Source organism: Etheostoma cragini, chromosome 4, assembly GCF_013103735.1.
Source record: "Etheostoma cragini isolate CJK2018 chromosome 4, CSU_Ecrag_1.0, whole genome shotgun sequence".
Lineage (NCBI taxonomy): Eukaryota > Metazoa > Chordata > Actinopteri > Perciformes > Percidae > Etheostoma > Etheostoma cragini.
The window spans coordinates 16902948-16920230 of record NC_048410.1 but is presented as its reverse complement, the minus strand read 5'-3'; the positions used below and the strand labels follow the sequence as shown (position 1 = coordinate 16920230).

General features: G+C 40.5%; 1 protein-coding gene across 12 annotated transcripts in view; it reads left to right on the top strand.

Moving 5' to 3' along the window:
* kaznb (kazrin, periplakin interacting protein b) overlaps positions 1-17283 on the top strand; it is a 105950-nt gene that overhangs the window by 66762 nt on the left and 21905 nt on the right. For 11 of the 12 annotated variants that reach the window (XR_004656392.1, XR_004656393.1, XR_004656395.1 and 8 more), the window contains one exon: positions 14182-14289. Coding sequence is in view for 8 of the 12 variants with exons in the window: in XM_034869849.1 (XP_034725740.1) it covers positions 14182-14289 (108 nt within the window). In the remaining 4 variants the exon portion in view is untranslated. Of the gene's footprint in view, positions 1-14181; positions 14290-16829; positions 17146-17283 lie in introns of those variants that run through there. The other variant, XM_034869852.1, reaches the window with a different exon arrangement.

The window sequence follows — 17283 nt, the reverse complement described above, 5'->3', positions numbered from 1 at the left end:
ACGTTTCTTTAGAGAGAGGAATCAAAGTTTAAGCCAAAGGTTGCAGCACTACTGTTACTTAGCAACCCTTGTAAGGAGCAACTATGGATGTTTAGGTCTCTCCCTTTGCTTGTTTTGATTTTGCTAGTTAAAGACAAGAAACGTCAGTATTTAGTTTGGTTGGAGGATAGTGTTTACATCAAAGTGTGACTGGTCAAGGAGCCTCGGTGAAACACTATCTGATGACCTTCATATGACATAAAAGCTTCAACTGGCAAGCATATCTTTTTTTTTTATAATGATTACTTGCTTAAGTTGTTTTATCAAGTAAAACTGCCAAACATTCTCTGGCTCAAATTTCTCAAATGTGAGGATTTGTTAATTCTCTCACTTTTCTGTCACTGTACATCGAATTGATGACTTGGTTTGGACAAAACAAGGCATTTAAACGTTGATTGTTAGATGACACTGCTACTCTTTCAATATAAGCACTGACCTTCTGATGTAAGAAAACAATTCCTGCCTCGTTTACTGATTATAGCCTTCCAAACAAGCTACCATTCTGTTAATCTCACAAAGGTGATTTCAAGCTTAATAAAGTTGTTTGGCTTCAGCTAAAGGTTCCGACAGTACATTGGAGTTTTCTTTTATATGCTGCTCCATCCGCCAGGAATAATTTGCAGTAAGGGCAGCTATCCTTGAGGACACGTCCTTGGTGTTGTCTCTAGCACTGCATGGGCTTTGATGACTTGAGGACAACATTACGCAATTACACATCCTTTTAGTCAGAGTCTTGTATTTTAAGAGCCAATATTCTTAAGTGTTATGATCTTTAACCCAAACAATATGTTAACATGGAAGGACTTTGTATTTTATCCCACAAATGGGATGTCATCCTACAAGGTTACAGGGTTTAGATCATTGTGTGAAATGTCAAAGGAAAACAAGTTTTGGGTGACTATTTAAACATTTCTTGGCATCATAACCTTCAGTATTTATTAAATCCTGGCTGTGCACCACATTTTGAAGCTTGATATGTTCTTTACAGGTAGTTTTAGGGAACTTATGAGAGCATGAATAACCTTAAATGTTTTTTCATCTTTTTTCACATCATTGGGCTTTGATGCACTTCACTCATACTTTGATGCACATGTGAGTTTTTGTGGTGGTTTTATTTTTTAGTTCTAAACTTGGCATACTTTGAAATATAATTATGTCTTTTTGACCGTAAATACTGTAAAGCATGAATGAATTGAATCTGAAAATACATACAATGACACCGGGAAAATACTATCCGAACCAATAGGATTTATGTCCGAAACGCCATAATAAAACCAACATTGTAATAAATTTGAATGATCTTTAAAACAGAGATACGTTTGCCTTGTGGTGAAACAGGGCAGCACTGACCCATAACATTAGATTTAAGATTTTTCAGTGAGATAAAAGTTACACTATTTCCTTTAGGCAGTTCAGACACGTTTTCCTGCCTGTGAATTTAAAGGGATTTTCTGCTCCACATAAGAGTAAGCATATATTCCCCTATAGACAAATCTCACACAGTAACTTCCATGGTAAATTGATCTCCGGTCTTGTAATAGAAGCTTTCTTTGGCTCTTCAAAGTGAAAAATTGTTATTGTGTGAGGTTGGCCAGATGCTCAGGAGTGTCTTGGGATGTCTGCCTACAGAAATATGCTACAAATAAGAAACAGAATGGTGCCTTATGACTCTGAGCTGACTGTTAGTTAATTAACCACACAACATTGTAGAGGAAGAGGGAAGCGATGAAGGTCTCCAGTCACTTCAACTCTGTCCCTGGAGAGTGCACTGCCTCAGGAAGACCAAGGACCAGAATACTTGTTGTTTCATTTTGCTGTTTCTATGTTATGGTGTCATAATGATATGTGGAAAACAGAAATGAATGTTTATTGATCTGGTTTTGAAAGTGTCTCATTTCCTTTTGGATCTTATTGTTTGACTGTGTTTAAGGGTCTTTATGGCTCTGTTACAGGCTGCCCTGCAGGCCATCGACAGTATCTCAGATCCTCTCTGCTCTTTTTACTGCAGTTACTCTCCTGGGAAGTGGCCCCAGTGGATCAAACGGATGGTGCTCAGTGACGCAGAACCAACCAGGGGGTTACAATAGAGGGGCAGGAGAGGAATCTAAATAGTCATGAGAAATAAAAATCCTAAGAGAGAAAGAACTAGATGAGTTGAGGGATTTGGGGGCTTTAAAACTTTGAGAAGAGGTTGATTAATGAAGGAAGATGCGGGAAGAGAGGACAGTGAGAGAAAGCATAGGTGGTTGGACTCTTTCAATTGCAGTGTAGACGGTGACATAGGAAAAGGCAGTGTGAAAAACAAGTGTGCACACTGACATACAGAGACAAAGGGCCTGCTTTCCTCTCAGCGGTTTCAACTCCTATTGCTAATGAGATGACATCAGTCACTCAGTGGACCTCTAACGCACATAGGCAGTATCACACAAACGGTCAGCTTCTTGGACAGGTGGAGGAGCTTTTTGGACCGTTGCCTATATTCACCTTGCTTTCTATCAGTAATTCTAATTACAGCCTGCAGCAGGAGTGCAGGGAAACAAACAGAGTGAGGATGCAAAGTGCACAGTATGTAAACTATAGCCTTCCACTGAGAAAGACATCAGGATACTGACAAAACAGCATGGCTACTACTATATTCCCCATCTCTTATAAATGTTGAATAATTAAATTCCAAAACAAAAGGATTCATCTGACATTTTCAACACCGGCTTGCATCAGACCGTTGTCCTGACACCTGCTGTGGACGTGTTTCTGTCTTCCACTGAGACATAGTTTCATCAGACAAGATTACTTTCAACTTTGACACAAAAGTTTGACATTAGATTTCTTCAATTTTCCTCTCATTTTCATCTCTCATGAATTACCTATACTGGGTCTGTAAATTGCTTTCCTCCTTGCTTTCCGCTGCTATCGGCTAAAGTTAGCTTCATTTACCCAGCTGGCCTTTCTCCCTGATGAGAGTTCTGTTTCCACAGTGTTATTGGTTAAATTATATTACCTAAAATGAAACTGGTGTTCCCTTACCAAAACTATGTTATGCTTGAATGTAAGCTAGGTCAATAACCACATGTAGACATGACTTAAACACACACCTGATGCAAAATAGCCAACATACTATGTAATGTAAACATCTGTAATCCAAACATATTGCCAATTAAAATAGCTAGCATTCCAAAATCAGTTCCACAAAGTAGCTACAGCCACTGTTAAATGAACAAGCCATTTCTGTTTTTTTTTAAAGTAAGGCATAATTACATAAAAGCACAGCAATCTGCCATTTTAAATTGATTTTAATTAAAAGGAAAGATGTTAGTAGAAAAAAATAAGGACATTGTTTCTTTGAAAACTCCACAACCCTAATAAAAAACAAAAACAAAAAAATTTAATTCTGGAACTGTAGGTATTAAAATCCTGAAATTGGTAGACGTGTGAAGTGCACTTATTGCCAAGAAGTGTGGGGTGTGTGTGTATGACATTTGCATTAAGCACTGTGGTTAAGTTAGTAAAACTTAGCTGAGGTGCTAATTAGCACTCCCACTGCCATCCCACTAATTACAGTCTAATGTAGGCTAAAGCATTGACAGAGAGGAGAGGATGATTCGATTTCAAATGGGGATGCTCTGCTTCACAGAACTCATCTCTTTGGTGCTCTCTGATGCGGTAGGAGAGGAGTAAGTGGTCAACTCCTTTCTCGAGATTGGGTCCCTCGCAGAGACATTAGTCATTCTGAGCAGTGCATACTGCTGAGCGAAAAGCTGATTCAGGTTCTTATAGAACTGTAAGGTATTGCAAAACGAAGGCAATGACCTTAAAGACTTTAGCAGCTATTGTAACACTAGCTGTGAATAGAAGTCATGGCATGGATAGCTTACTGGCTCATTTTTCATTTGCTGAATTTTTTTGGCCATTACTGTAAAACTCCCCACCACAATGGGTAATTCATCACCTCACCAGAGCAGTGTGATTCTTTGTGATGTATCTCTTCCTCCAGGGATGATATAGTGAATTTACTATTTGTATTTCTCACACTGATACTGTACGTCCCATCTCTATCGAAGTGTATTGCGTAATTCCCGGGTAGTAATATGAGTAATGACTGGCGGGATGGGTGGAATTGGATTTCTGCAATAATCTAACTATTTCCAAAACCTTTCTGACCAGGTCCAATTCACTGCAGTGCTAAATTGACTGCTAACAACAAAGTGTTGAACAAGCTTCAAAGCCACCATGACATACTGACGCACTTTGTGCAGATTGGCCGTATGTAGGGTCAGCGTTCAATTTAGTTGAACTTTGGCAACTATGTGATGACCAATGGTTTTGCGCAGCTGCCTGAAAAAGCACAGATGCTCTCAGAAATATTTGACATTGCTCTGCATAATGTTGAATTTACACTCATTGTGTGAGAGCACAGTTAAGCTAAATTCCAGCCTTTACCTAGTGGTGGAACAGCTAAATCACTTTAAACATGTATTTGTTTCCATGGCGGTCAAGGTACTTAACATAATGATAAAATGTTGTTGACCGCAGGGCTTGTGCGATATTTCTTCAGTCACTTCACTTGAGAAAGCACTTGGGTGTTGGAGATGAGTAGAAGAGATTGCCTGGTTTTATGTACGGCTGTGTGTGTGTGTGTGTGTGTTTGTGTGTGTGTTTTGTTTTTTTTTCCATTATTTTTGTAGTTTCCTTGTGTTCTTCATTTATTTACACAGCTTTTTGTAATTGGGGATGAGTTTACAATAAAATAAAGCCGGAGACAAGTTTTACCCTCAGGGAAAATCAAGTATAATGATCTGAATCAGACATTCATGTATTCATCACCCCTGCTGGTATAATAATACAAGCTGGGGAGTTGTAATAACAAATAGGATCATTTTATGAATTGTGTTTCTTAAATTTAAAAAAGAGGTTGCTTGGTCCATTAATTATTTCAAAGGAAAAGTGTGTCCTAGTGATATTGTTCCTGCTGAATGCAATTTTTCACATCTGTCATAATCATTGTGTGTCTGCCAGTTTGGGGATCAATACAGCAAAAGAACAAATTTTACTAATAGCTCGAGACTTTGTTGTTGGGTCCAACATACCAGCATTTGTGGCTTTTTTTCATATCTTGCTTGATGCCAGGAGCACAGCATGGCTTTTGTGTTCCCTCTGCTTTTCTCCTGCAATTAGCGCTCTAGTGGTAACTCTAGCAGCCAGGCACTGTTTATTATATTATAACAAGAGCAAAATATGGCACAGCGCAGTAGCATCTTTTAAAATCAATAAAACATGTACCAGTTTATTTTTTCTCCAGCAGAGGTATGGCTGCTAGGTTTCAGTTAAGCCTTGCTGTTTTGAGTTTCTGCACATTGCAGATGATATATAATTCTATGTTAGCTGGTGGAGCTGGCTGTGCGGGTTCTTGCGTTAGTTATTCCCATCCTTCCATCAGGCTTGTTGATTCAGTGAACGTGGTAGTTATAGTTGTATTATTCACACCTTGACCCAGCTTCTCTCTCATCAGCACTTTAAGCCTCACATACTACTATAGCTAGCTATTATACTGTAGCAGCCCTAACAGAACATCCCTGTGTTACGCCCACTCACTCCAAGGGCTGCGTTACTGTGTTGTATTATTCGGCTTGATGAATGGCGAAGGTTTCCTCAGGAGAAGTGGCTCTGCTCTCCTACTGGAGCCCTTGAATCTTTCATTATGTTAATGTTTTTTGAGCTGCCATTCCTCTTTCCCCACAAACTCTGCTTTACCTCACAAACTAATATGTTAATTCACGTTATGGTTCTTAAAACTGTGTGGAAAAAGATGGTCCACTTTTGGCGCCTGGTCAGCTCGGTTGGTGGAGCAGGCGCACATGTACTGTACTTCGAGGTTTATGCCTCAACGTGGAGGTCCAGGGTTTGAATCCAACCTATGACGCTATCCTGCATGTCTTCCCCCTCTCTCCCCCCTTTCTCAACTAGCTGTCCTATCAAATAAAGGCAGAACAGCTCAAAAAATCATCTTAAAAAAAAAGATAGTCCACTTTGAGTCATCTAAACTATTTTTTTACCAAGACTCCCCCCACCAGCTGTCTCTTAGAGCTAGGAAGATGATGCACGGGCCGTCCACTGTTCCCAGTCCTGCTGTCCAGAGAGGAAAGGGTCCCTCTTGGATCCTGCAGAGGCAGCTTGGACGGGTGTGGCATGACTGGCTTGTGTGAAAAAAAGTGTTAATCAATTCCCAGCCCCATAAGGCAATAGAGGTCAGCAAAACGTCCCACATTTTCCAAATGTCCCCGCACACTTGGACAATATTAAAGAGCTGAGGCCAGGCCGGCTGCTGCCATCATCGCAGTTTTTACCAAAGGCAGGAAATGCCTTGGCACAAGGAGCTGGATGAATTTTTTAGTTGTGTCAGTGCTGGATTTCTTCCAGGCAGATATTTCTGCTTAATCTTCACTTTAAATCCTCCCTCATCTAGCTTTTCCTGGTCCGACAAAGCCTATGGTTTATGGTAGGGCGGATGATGCCCTGCAATGACCAGCTGTGACCCACAGTATCAACCAGATGAGCCATAAAGTCTGTGTGTGTGTGTGTGTGTGTGTGTGTGTGTGTGTGTGTGTGTGTGTGTGTGTGTGTGTGTGTGTGTGTGTGTCCAAGCTCACAATTGAGTGCAAGAGGGATTTTGTGTGTTGTGGACATACATTGTAATTGTTATGACATTTTAGAGATGGCATAGAAAGAACTTTATCTCCTTTTTATTTTTAATTAATTTATGTTAAAGTCAAACTCTTCTTTGGCATCACTACAGTGCAGCCTTCATTGCTTATACATTTGGAAATATTCTATATATTTGTGTTATATTAGGAAATAGTTTTGTATTGACACACATTTTTTTCTGTGGACTAATTCGGTTTGTTCTCCACCACTGTGGCAGTGGACAGGCCCATGTCAGTCCACCTGAAACTTGAGCTAACAAGGATGTTCTTTGAGGAGGCTGTGTTGGATTAAAAAGTGTACAACCAATTGTGGATTCTGTAATGCTCGGGGGTAACAGAAACATCTATTATCTAGGCCATAATGGATTCCACAATTTTCACTGGTTGAGCCATATTATTAATATTTACAAATGCTTGATGTACTGTCCTTCATCTGTCCTATGTCTACATCTATGAGGTAGTCAGCATTAAGGATGATGTGAGTTTTTTTTGTGTACGGATTGTTTATCGTTAAGCTCTAGTCCCTTACTATACCAGTTTAGCAGGTCAGCCCCACTGTGCTTATTCATCAGCCAGCATAAATCATCTTACCATTCATATGGGATGATGCATAACTACTGAGTCTATGTAAGGCATCATCCCATATCCTTGTTTTCCTGATGGTATTGTTATGAATAATCAGCTGAGGTACTTTCTGCTCTCTTGAGCCCTTCAACTGTTTTGGTTTCAGCATAACAACATAGTGGTAGTCAGTGTAATCACAGGGTTGAGCTCTGCAATGCTGATATTGTTACCAGCAGGTGTGGCATGTGATGCAGAGTTAGTGATTCAAAGGATGCTGATTCAAAAGTTTCCCTGTGTACTTATATTGAATACAAAAATAATATATCTTAATTGCAGTGCTCAAGAAACTCTCCTCAGTTGACATGTCAGAAGGTAGTTTTGTACTTTCATGTATCATTTTGTTCCGGCATCAATTAATTAGCAATTTAATTGCATTGATCCTATGTGATATAAATAAAATGCCTCATCTTCGTAACTTTATATCAATGCACTGTATATTGTGATGTTTTCTGCAAAATCAGGCACAACATTTAGGGACTGTACGAAAATGATTAGGCAGAGAGGGGAGCGTTTTCTTCTTTTGGCTGAAGTTAGAGTAGTCTGAGGTTTTAGGGAAAACAGGTGAGGGTCTTTTTTTCTTTTTTTCCTCAGCGTATTCTTATCATCTTTATTATTATTTTTATATCAGCCATCCTTTGGGTGGCTGTGGCTCAGTGGTAGAGTGGTTGCCAATTGGAATGTTGATGGTTCAATCCCTGGCCCTTCAGTCCCATGTCGAAGTGTCCTTGGGCAAGACACTGAAGCCTGAGCAGCCCCCGATGCTCCGCGTTGGAGTGTAAATGTGTGTGAGGGTTTATCTGATGAGCAGATGGCACCTTGTACGGCAGCCTCAGCCACAGTGTATGAATGTGTCAATTAGAGGGTGACACGGGAATCAATTGTCGCGCCCATTCCATCCCGAGCCCACCACAATACTCTCGGCATATCCCAATCACGTGACTGCCAAAGATAGCGATCTATTACTGCATTTTGCAGCTGAGTTAACCACAAACATATAGCCCTATTATAGCCTTAACTTCCCCTTGTCTGTATGATTTAATAATGGCACTGTGTAGTTTCATATTTCTAAAATAGTTTTTTTATCCTAAACAAAATGGCTCGCAAATCTTACTGCTCCTGTTGATTTAAATGCCTTATCCGTCCATCTCACATTACCAACAGTGAGATTGAGATTAAAATTGTCACCCTCTAGTATGAATGGTGAATGCTTCCTGTACTGTGTAAAAGCGCTTTGAGTAGTTGTAAAGACTAGAAAAGCGCTATATACTGTAAATACAGTCCATTTACATTTACTTTGAAATACAGCTGTTAGTTAAATACGTATAAGTTACATAAACATACAACATAACATAACTTTCTCCAACTTCATGGATCATAAAGGTGCAACTTGCCATATGCAGTTTCGTCTCTTTATCAGGGGGTTTATTAATGTGTAAATGAGAAGGCCATTAACATTTTAAGGGGAGGGTGTTCCAGTTTTTTAAAGTCAAGTGTTAGGTTAAAAGAAAACACTAATAATCCTTTTTTTTTTTTTTTACAAAATGAATGGATTGTACCTCATTTGTACATCACTTTGGAAAATGCATCTGCCAAATGAGTAAATGTAAAGGTTCAGCCCCTCTCATCACTCATTGTCTTACAGTCCTTTATGCATAAAATAACCACATGGAAATGTGTGTTCTATTCTAATCCAGTAAATTACATAAGTAACAAATTACTAAATGTTATCACATTGATTAAAAAATCTACAATTGTCATGTAACTGTTCTACTCAATGATTTGCAACATTAGCCACAATGGCCTTATACATTATAAAGGGATAGTAGCCCTTCATAAACAGTGTGGACAGATTTATTTAACCATGGAACATATTTTTTTATTGTCCGTCTCTCTCTGTAATGAAAATTCTGCAGTTACAGCTTAACAACACTGAACAAGACTTCCCGAGGTTTGTAAGTGCCTCTGAACACACTCCACCTCTCTACATATTGACACTTTGACACTGAAATCATTAGAGCGAGAGAAATGCAACATAACTGCAGACTGCTGAGCTGAGCAACTCAAGCCATAGCACCAGTAACCCTGGACACTCGTCTTCCTCAAGCAATTTGTCCTCATTGATGTAATGGATGTGTCCCTGAATGGGCTTTTCTTTGCACATGTTTCCTCAGGGCAGGCTGCTGTTGTGTCTTAATGACAGCACACAGAGAGAATCCAGAGGCTATGGATCACAGCAGCCGAGGAGAAGCCTTTCAGGCCTAATGTTCTGTGAGCACTGGGAGTATTGATTCTCCATGTCACGTATGATTATAAACACAGATTAATAGACAGTAAGTTTTCAGCTCCAGGCAAAGTGAAATATTAAAGGCATGACATTTTGCTTAGTCTTTTGGCTTCGTATTTGGGTTCTATAATAGAGATGTGACAGCTTAACCTTCGATATACAGCATAAAGTCTTTCAATCTGTCCCTCAGGAGAAATCTATCTATTGCTTTTCTTATGGTGTAAAGAGTGTGTTGAATGCTAAGTCAACTGATCCCCAAGGTATTTCACTGCTGTTGTTAAATAATTATTTGACACATTTACAGCCTGTGTTTATGAATGCTTCAATTTGTCATTTTCTGGTTTAACACAATATTTTGATTTCTGATTTAATATGTGGATGCCATCTCATTGCTATCTATGTCAAAGGCTGTGAATGATACCTAGCAGTGGAGATGCATTGTGCAGTGGGAGTGCCTTTTTAAAATTATTTACACTGGGATTTGGATGAGCACCATGTGTCTGTGCCTGATAATACCAGAAGCAACCTGTGAGCACTGAGGTCGGGGATGAGCAGTCTCCCTTGTGTAATATTCAAACACTAAATATCTCAACCCGACTCAATCCCGTTGTCTTATGTAACCAGGCAAGGTTGTCTGGCTCTGTCATGTGCCAAAGGTTAGAAACCCCAAGGCATCATTTAGCTTTGTTAATGTATTCATTGTCACTACCACTGTGAAATTCCATTTAGATAGTGTTTCAAATTCTTCTCACATTGTGGCATGCCAATTTAAATGCAAGAGAGGAAATAATAGAAACTTGAACGCTGGTTATTGTCATGCCATTAGGGGATAATTACTGTGTACCACAGAAAATGGTTAAATTCTTCAGGGCTTTAAAAAAAAGGGGCTATGAATTTTAGAATCATTATTTAATTTTCCCCATAACACATCTCAACTCCTTTTTTATTGTGTTGCTTAAGCTTTTCACCAGCTTTTTTCTATTACTTACTTTTTCATATATATTGTCTTAATACATGAAATTAGCAATAAAAAAAAAACTGAACTGCTGTATTTCAGTGTGCACCACAACTCCCCAATCAACACAATAGCTCATCTCTCCTCACAAAAAGCTTTTAGTGGTTGAGAATATTTGGAAACAATACAACACATTACGGGACCTTTTGTTTTGCAAGGTCTGCTCTGATAGCCAATTGCCTCTCAAAGCTAGCATGCTCTTTTACACACACACACACACACACACACACACACACAGTTTAATAATTACAGCAGTCATTATAAATTGTAAATGTTTGTCTCTCAGAATGATACAACCCATACAGCCGTGTTATTGCACTCAGGGACTGTGTTGGAGGGTGTGACTGCACAGTAACATGGTGATGTTCCTTTCCTTTCCAGTGCGATGACTGATACAGGAATGAATGAATGTGGCTACTGCCTGCATGATGGACTGAATGCCAGTGTAATTAAAGGTTGGGCAATGATTAGCTGTCTGCGCACCAATGATAGTTGCCTCCTATTTCTGCTTGCATACCCACTCTGACTTCCACCGAGTGTTTGTCTCCTCGTTCCATCTTTTTCTACACATGTCGTCTGCATCTCTCAGCTCAATGTTAGCTAGTTTCAGATTTCAGGTGTCAGATGTTTGGATAACCTCTCTGACTTCCTACCACACCCAGGGGTGTTTCTGAATTCACACACTCAGCATATTCTCATTAATAACTAGTGGATGTTTTCCCATGTGATACTGTCAGGGCTATGTTTTTCCTTTGTTGTTCAAATGGGAGTCTCTTTCTATTTTTTAAAAGATGGTAAGAAAACTTTAAAGTCCAACATATATGAAAATGCATATTTTAGCTACAGTAATATACATCTGCTTGTTTGTAAATGAGATATCATGTTTTCTTGTTGGAGGATAATAAACAGAAAAGGGAGAAGGTTACATGTGATATGTTTTGTTGCACTAAGGTTTCCGGGCATCCACCAGTTGCTGTGCCATTGAGAATCCATCTCTGCGGATGGGAAACATATTTGCATTTAGCCAATCAAAAGGATATATTTTTTTTTAATCATTTTTTTGCATCATTTGGTGCTGGTCCTGTCCTTTCATCAGCAGGACTGTGACAGTGACTGATTGCAGGCTTGCAAGGTACTTAACAATGCATCTGTGCACTAGCGAGATGGGGTAATAACATTAATGATGTCTCAGTTCTATTAAGTATCCCAGTAAGCTTTTCCAGTGAGGCAGCACACACAATATCAGCTCAAGTTCAATGCAGCCATCATTAATGTTATTAAATACACCTGTGCTTTTTCTGCTATGAAATGTCAAAATGTCTTGTGTGGAAAAGGTCTATTCATTATTATTTTTGGCTGAGTTAATGTAAATATAGAAATACAAAGTGACCTACCTTTTTTTAAGGTAGTTCATTTTGATAGGTATTCGCGTCTGACAGAATGAGACACATCAATTTAAAGCATGTTTGTATTTTACTGCTGACAGAGCAGCTCACAATGTACGACCCCCCCCCCCCCCCCCCCCCCCCCCCCCCCCCCCCCCCCCCCCCCCCCCCCCCCCCCCCCCCCCCCCCCCCGCTCAACTGTCAAACACACAAAACAGCTAGCCTCTCCAGGGGACATTTCAGGATATATCATCAAAACTTTTTGTGTTTTTCCCTTAAAACAATAAATATTTAACCTTAGCATGACTTTTCAGAGAAAAAAGGATACATTCTTCTTATTTCAGCTGACTTCTATAATAATTACCATTTGATATGAACATACCAGACAACAGGATTATTAAAAGATGCTAAAACTCCTGCAGATTGTTTTGGCATTGGTTGAGATCACATCAGTCATCATTATACTGTTAGGTTACAGATAGACTTGCACAGCTTGATCCCATCATTTCCATAACCTATAACCTCTCACAGCAAAGGTTCAACACTACAACTCGGCCACTGGCAAAGAACACAATGACAAGGCATTTTCCCTTGAAAAACAATGGGCCTCATATCTCCCCTTCGAAATGGGAGGTAATTTAAACCATTACAAAAGTTCATATGACTGAAGTATGTTGAAATACCAGGGTTGAGCGTGTGCGTTAAATGAAACACATTTTATGGTACATTGTTCATTTTTCTCATTTAGTAATGACATTTTTAAACAATGGCTTCCCAAACGGCCGTAAATGTATGTATTAACTTCTTTGTTTTTGCACAAAGCATCAGCACCTTCAACCAAGTGCTGGACTAGATGGTCTGTAAATTTGTCTTACGCTCTCTCTTACGCTTATTTTAATGGCCTAAAAGCGGCCTGCTCATCCAATCTCCATATTTAAAAAAAAAAGGCCAGCTTAACAACACCTAAACAGGTATCAACAGGTCAGGAGGATGGAGGAGGGCTTGGAAGGTCAATGATCTAGATAAATACAATGACGTAATTTAATTGTAACCGTCAAAATATGCAGAATATGAAGGAGATATTTGTTGAAGAAGAGTGGTTGTGCAGATGACACTGCTCAGAAGGCACCTGAGGGTAGACATTGACTGCTGTTCGCACTGATTAGTTTTCATGGTTAAACCAGCAAACAGGTTTCTTTTAAACACTGCATTTGCATGGATACAAGAGGTGATCTTACACCTTCATCTGGCATGAAATCCAACATTATAGCATCAGAAGCATTTATAAGAGCAAGAGAATTACTTTCCGTTTGAAGATTACAGATCAATAGCGGCATCTGAAGCCCTCTTCAAGAGGAAATCATTTCTGTTGCAATGCCATGGTATCTGCTCTACAAAACCCTTCCCCAGCACAGCAAGGATATTGCTGCTTCCAATAATCATTGTTTTTTAATAGCATTTCATGCTTTACTTTACACATGGAGGTGAAACATTTAGAAAAGGAAATGAAGGAAAAGCAGTGGACAGGGGGACTGATTTTAAATCAAATATTTGCTCTCTCACTACATTTTCTTTTTGCACTTTGCCAACAAATTACTAAGTGAGAGTAGAGAAAATGTTGAAGTCCTTGATCAGTGTCATTAGCTGAATGAACGGAGCAAAAGAAGTGTCAGTGGAGTATTGTGGAATCACGTAAATGGATGTATTTTATTCGAATACACTGTAGATGAGACAAAGAAAATCTGTGAAAAATGTAAATGAAGTGGTCTAAAATAAGGCTTAACGGAGTAACAAAGTTCGCCAAACATTGTAAAATACTGAAAAGGCTTGTATACTTACTATAGTGTATGTGTTGGGTACAGTGTTGCTTCATTTTTGCTTTCAAATGCCAATCACAGCTGCAGCTATTAGGTAGGACAGATTCATATTTGCAACATGTCTGAGTGCTCAGGAACGCGTGCCGAATTGACATCATGTCAGAATGAATCTGATTTAACATGCCTGCTATAGCTACACGACTGTGCCCACACAGTGTTAGAATGAGCCCAACATATACATGTAACCACAACCTGCCAAACATTCAATTCATCTGACGTTGGACATTTAAATTTATTGTTAACTTCCTCCCCTTTGCAGATCCATCAATGCATCACAGACAGAAGACAGTGGTGACAGACATGTGCTACCCGACAGAGATATCCAGCCTGATGGACTTTGGCACCCCAGACTGCTCGCTAGGCAAAGGTACGGTGTTGCTCGAAAATACAAACTGTTGCCTTGGTGACAGCAGGAAGTGTGCACAGAGATTTATCCTGGCAGTTAAAAGACACAGAGCATTTAGCTCGACTGGGAGGTTAACACCAGCGCAAAGGCCTGCTCAGGCTAAGAGTGTGAGAACAATCAGATAACAGCTCTCGGTGCCTGGGCACGAGGGCCTCACAGTTCACCGCAGGCTTTGTTTGATCGCATCCAAATAACATGTTTTGTCACACAACGCCAATACTGTGATACTGATTGACTTCTTACCAGAGAGAAGCACTTACTTTGCTTTCATCTGAATGGAGCTTTATTGAAGTTCATCAGAGTTGTGTTGTAATATGCAATTATTGCATCTCAGCAAGGCCACTTATTTTCTCCAATCACTGTCATTGGTTTGACAAATAAAATGTTTTATAGAGAGGCCTGTGTTGCTCAGGATAATAGTCTCTCAAAATCAAGGGTGTAGTTATCAAACCTGCCAGCATGTAATAGTACACACCACAAAAGGTATTGATCATTAATTGTCTATTGATCGCATCTGTGTTGTTGTCTTTTTCTTTTTCTCATCAGAATGACTGCTATTGTGCTCTGTTGTTCTCACACTGATGCCAAACCCGGGACTTTGCAGTGTAATTCCCATCATAATTGTAATTCCAGGCTTTTCATCCCATCTAGCCACTTGAAGCTTGCAGGGCCTGCTCAACAGCTATTAGACAGGCTTCATGTCATTTCCATCAACAATGGGCAGCGCCAGTAGTGACCTCAGTCACTCATTCACCTTCTTCCCACAGTTCCCACCACTGCTTTCAGTCTCCCTCCTCCTCTTTTTTTTCTCCTTTTTTTCCAACTCCTCTTTTCTCTCAAGGCTAGCTAATATCTTAATGCGGCTCCTTCCCAGCTCTCTATCAACACTCCCCAGCACTTATAATGCAGACTGACAAGCCAACCGTGTGCAGCTGAGAGAAGGGAGAGCAATACAGTGGTGGGTAGGAAAAAGATGGCCTTTAAGGATTTCTTCTGTGAGCAAAGCAAATGAATGACATAGTGATAAAGGGAGTTATCCTGAAGAATAAGGACACTGAGGAGTGGAAAATTTCAGACTGAAGAACTGTCAGGATAAAAGCAACGCTGTGAATACGATTCAGTGTAGCTGAGAGGCAGGCTGCAGCGTGACCTTGGAATTACGAAGTGCTACATTTGGTCAAAATTTTCTTATTCATGTAAAATGCCATAGCTCTTTGGACAAGTTAAAAGCCGCTAGGGTCCTACAGGGCCCATCTAAGTGGGTACAGTTTGCATAAGGGAGGGTTCCCTGCTCCACCTTCTTTCAGTTAAGGAGCCCTTGCCTTAAACATGTTGAAGACCCCTGCTCTATAAGATATTGTAGCTGTAATACTACTATGATGATAACCATAACAGCAAAACATGCATTTGCATTATATGTGTTACCTTCTGATGATGCGTCACCTTCTAACGATGCGTCAATTGTGCTGCTATGGGAGAGTTAGGGTCTCATTCGTTTGTCCCAGCTCTGATCAGTCAGAGAGAAATGAGCCTGGCAGTAATCCTTGAGGTGTCAGTGTGTGATTGACAGATCCATTGCCCCATGTGACAAGTATCTGGTTAGAGCACATCTGATCCGTGGACGGAGCTGAAACACTGAGCATCAGCTTCTGACAGGCAGGACAAATGGCACGCTTGCTCTGAAATGCTGTCACGTCTTTGAGTGCAAGAGGTTTAACTTGTCTTTCTCTTGCACACAAACTCACATACATAATGCCTACACTTGTGTTTTAGTATGCTAGTTGTAGCACTCAAGTGCTCATAAACCAAAAAATCCATAAGTTTATACCCAGCCGGGTTCTGCTGCCTGAATTAATTTAGTTGCATTCCTATCTGTTTTCCTCATAACACCTGTACCTGCCTTAGGGTCAGGCAAACTGGAAAAGCCTTAACCTTATTTACTCTGTCTGCACACGTCTGACTTCTCATCTTAAGTGACACAGATTGTCCTTACTCACACAGTCAGAAGAGACATCTATGGAAAAATCCCTGGAGGGTTAAAGATAAAATAATAGAGCTCTTATTAATAATCCTATCTAAGTGTGTGTGAGTAGAGCTAATTTGGTTTGGTTAGAAGCATGAACTTCATCTCACTACACTGCTGTCGTGATCCTCTGGCGAAAACACACGTTCAGGAAGCGAGTAATGTAAACTCATGTAGGCTACAAAGGCACTGGGGGCTTTAGGGAGTCCACAGCTTTCATACAGAGAGAAGTATTGTTCTCTGTTGAGTCGCAGAGTGTAATTGCACACGCTGTCTTCTGATAGCTCTCGGCCATCAGGTGGAGGGAGAGCTCCACTGCACTGACTCACCTGGTTTATTACCTGAGGCTTGAGTTGCAGTTTGTATTCCCCTCCCCCTCCTCCTCCTCAACTCGTTTGTACACTAGGGGGTAAAAGATGAAAAGCAGGAGTGGGGGTTGGATGAAAGTTGTGCTGGCTGCCACAGGGTGTGTCACAGGTACATAGAAAAGCGGTAGAGAACTAGAGGCACATACACAGGAAAGAAAGGAGTTGGAAATGTAGCTGAGTTGCTCTCAGGGGAAGACTTCCTGGTAACCTGTCTGGGTGGAGCCTCAGCAAGCAGGGCTGGGAGCGGCCGGTTGTGGTGGTGCATTGTGTGTGTTGGTTTGAATGGTGTGGGCACTGGTCTGTACGTATACGTGTGTTTTCTTTAATTTCACCTGCTATGAGAGCTAACACCGGAGTTGACAGTGGAGCCGAGCGGAGCCTGTGCCGAGGAGGACATGAGGTCCGAGAAGGAGGAGGGAAAGGCCGGTGAGTGCCATGTAGAAATGGAGATACAAGGGGAGGAAAGACGTTGTTTGTGTATACTGGAGGAATAGTATGTAGGCCATTGAAGTGGCCAGCGTCAGGGGAGGGGGTGTTTGTGAGCAGGCTTAAGTTCACATGTGT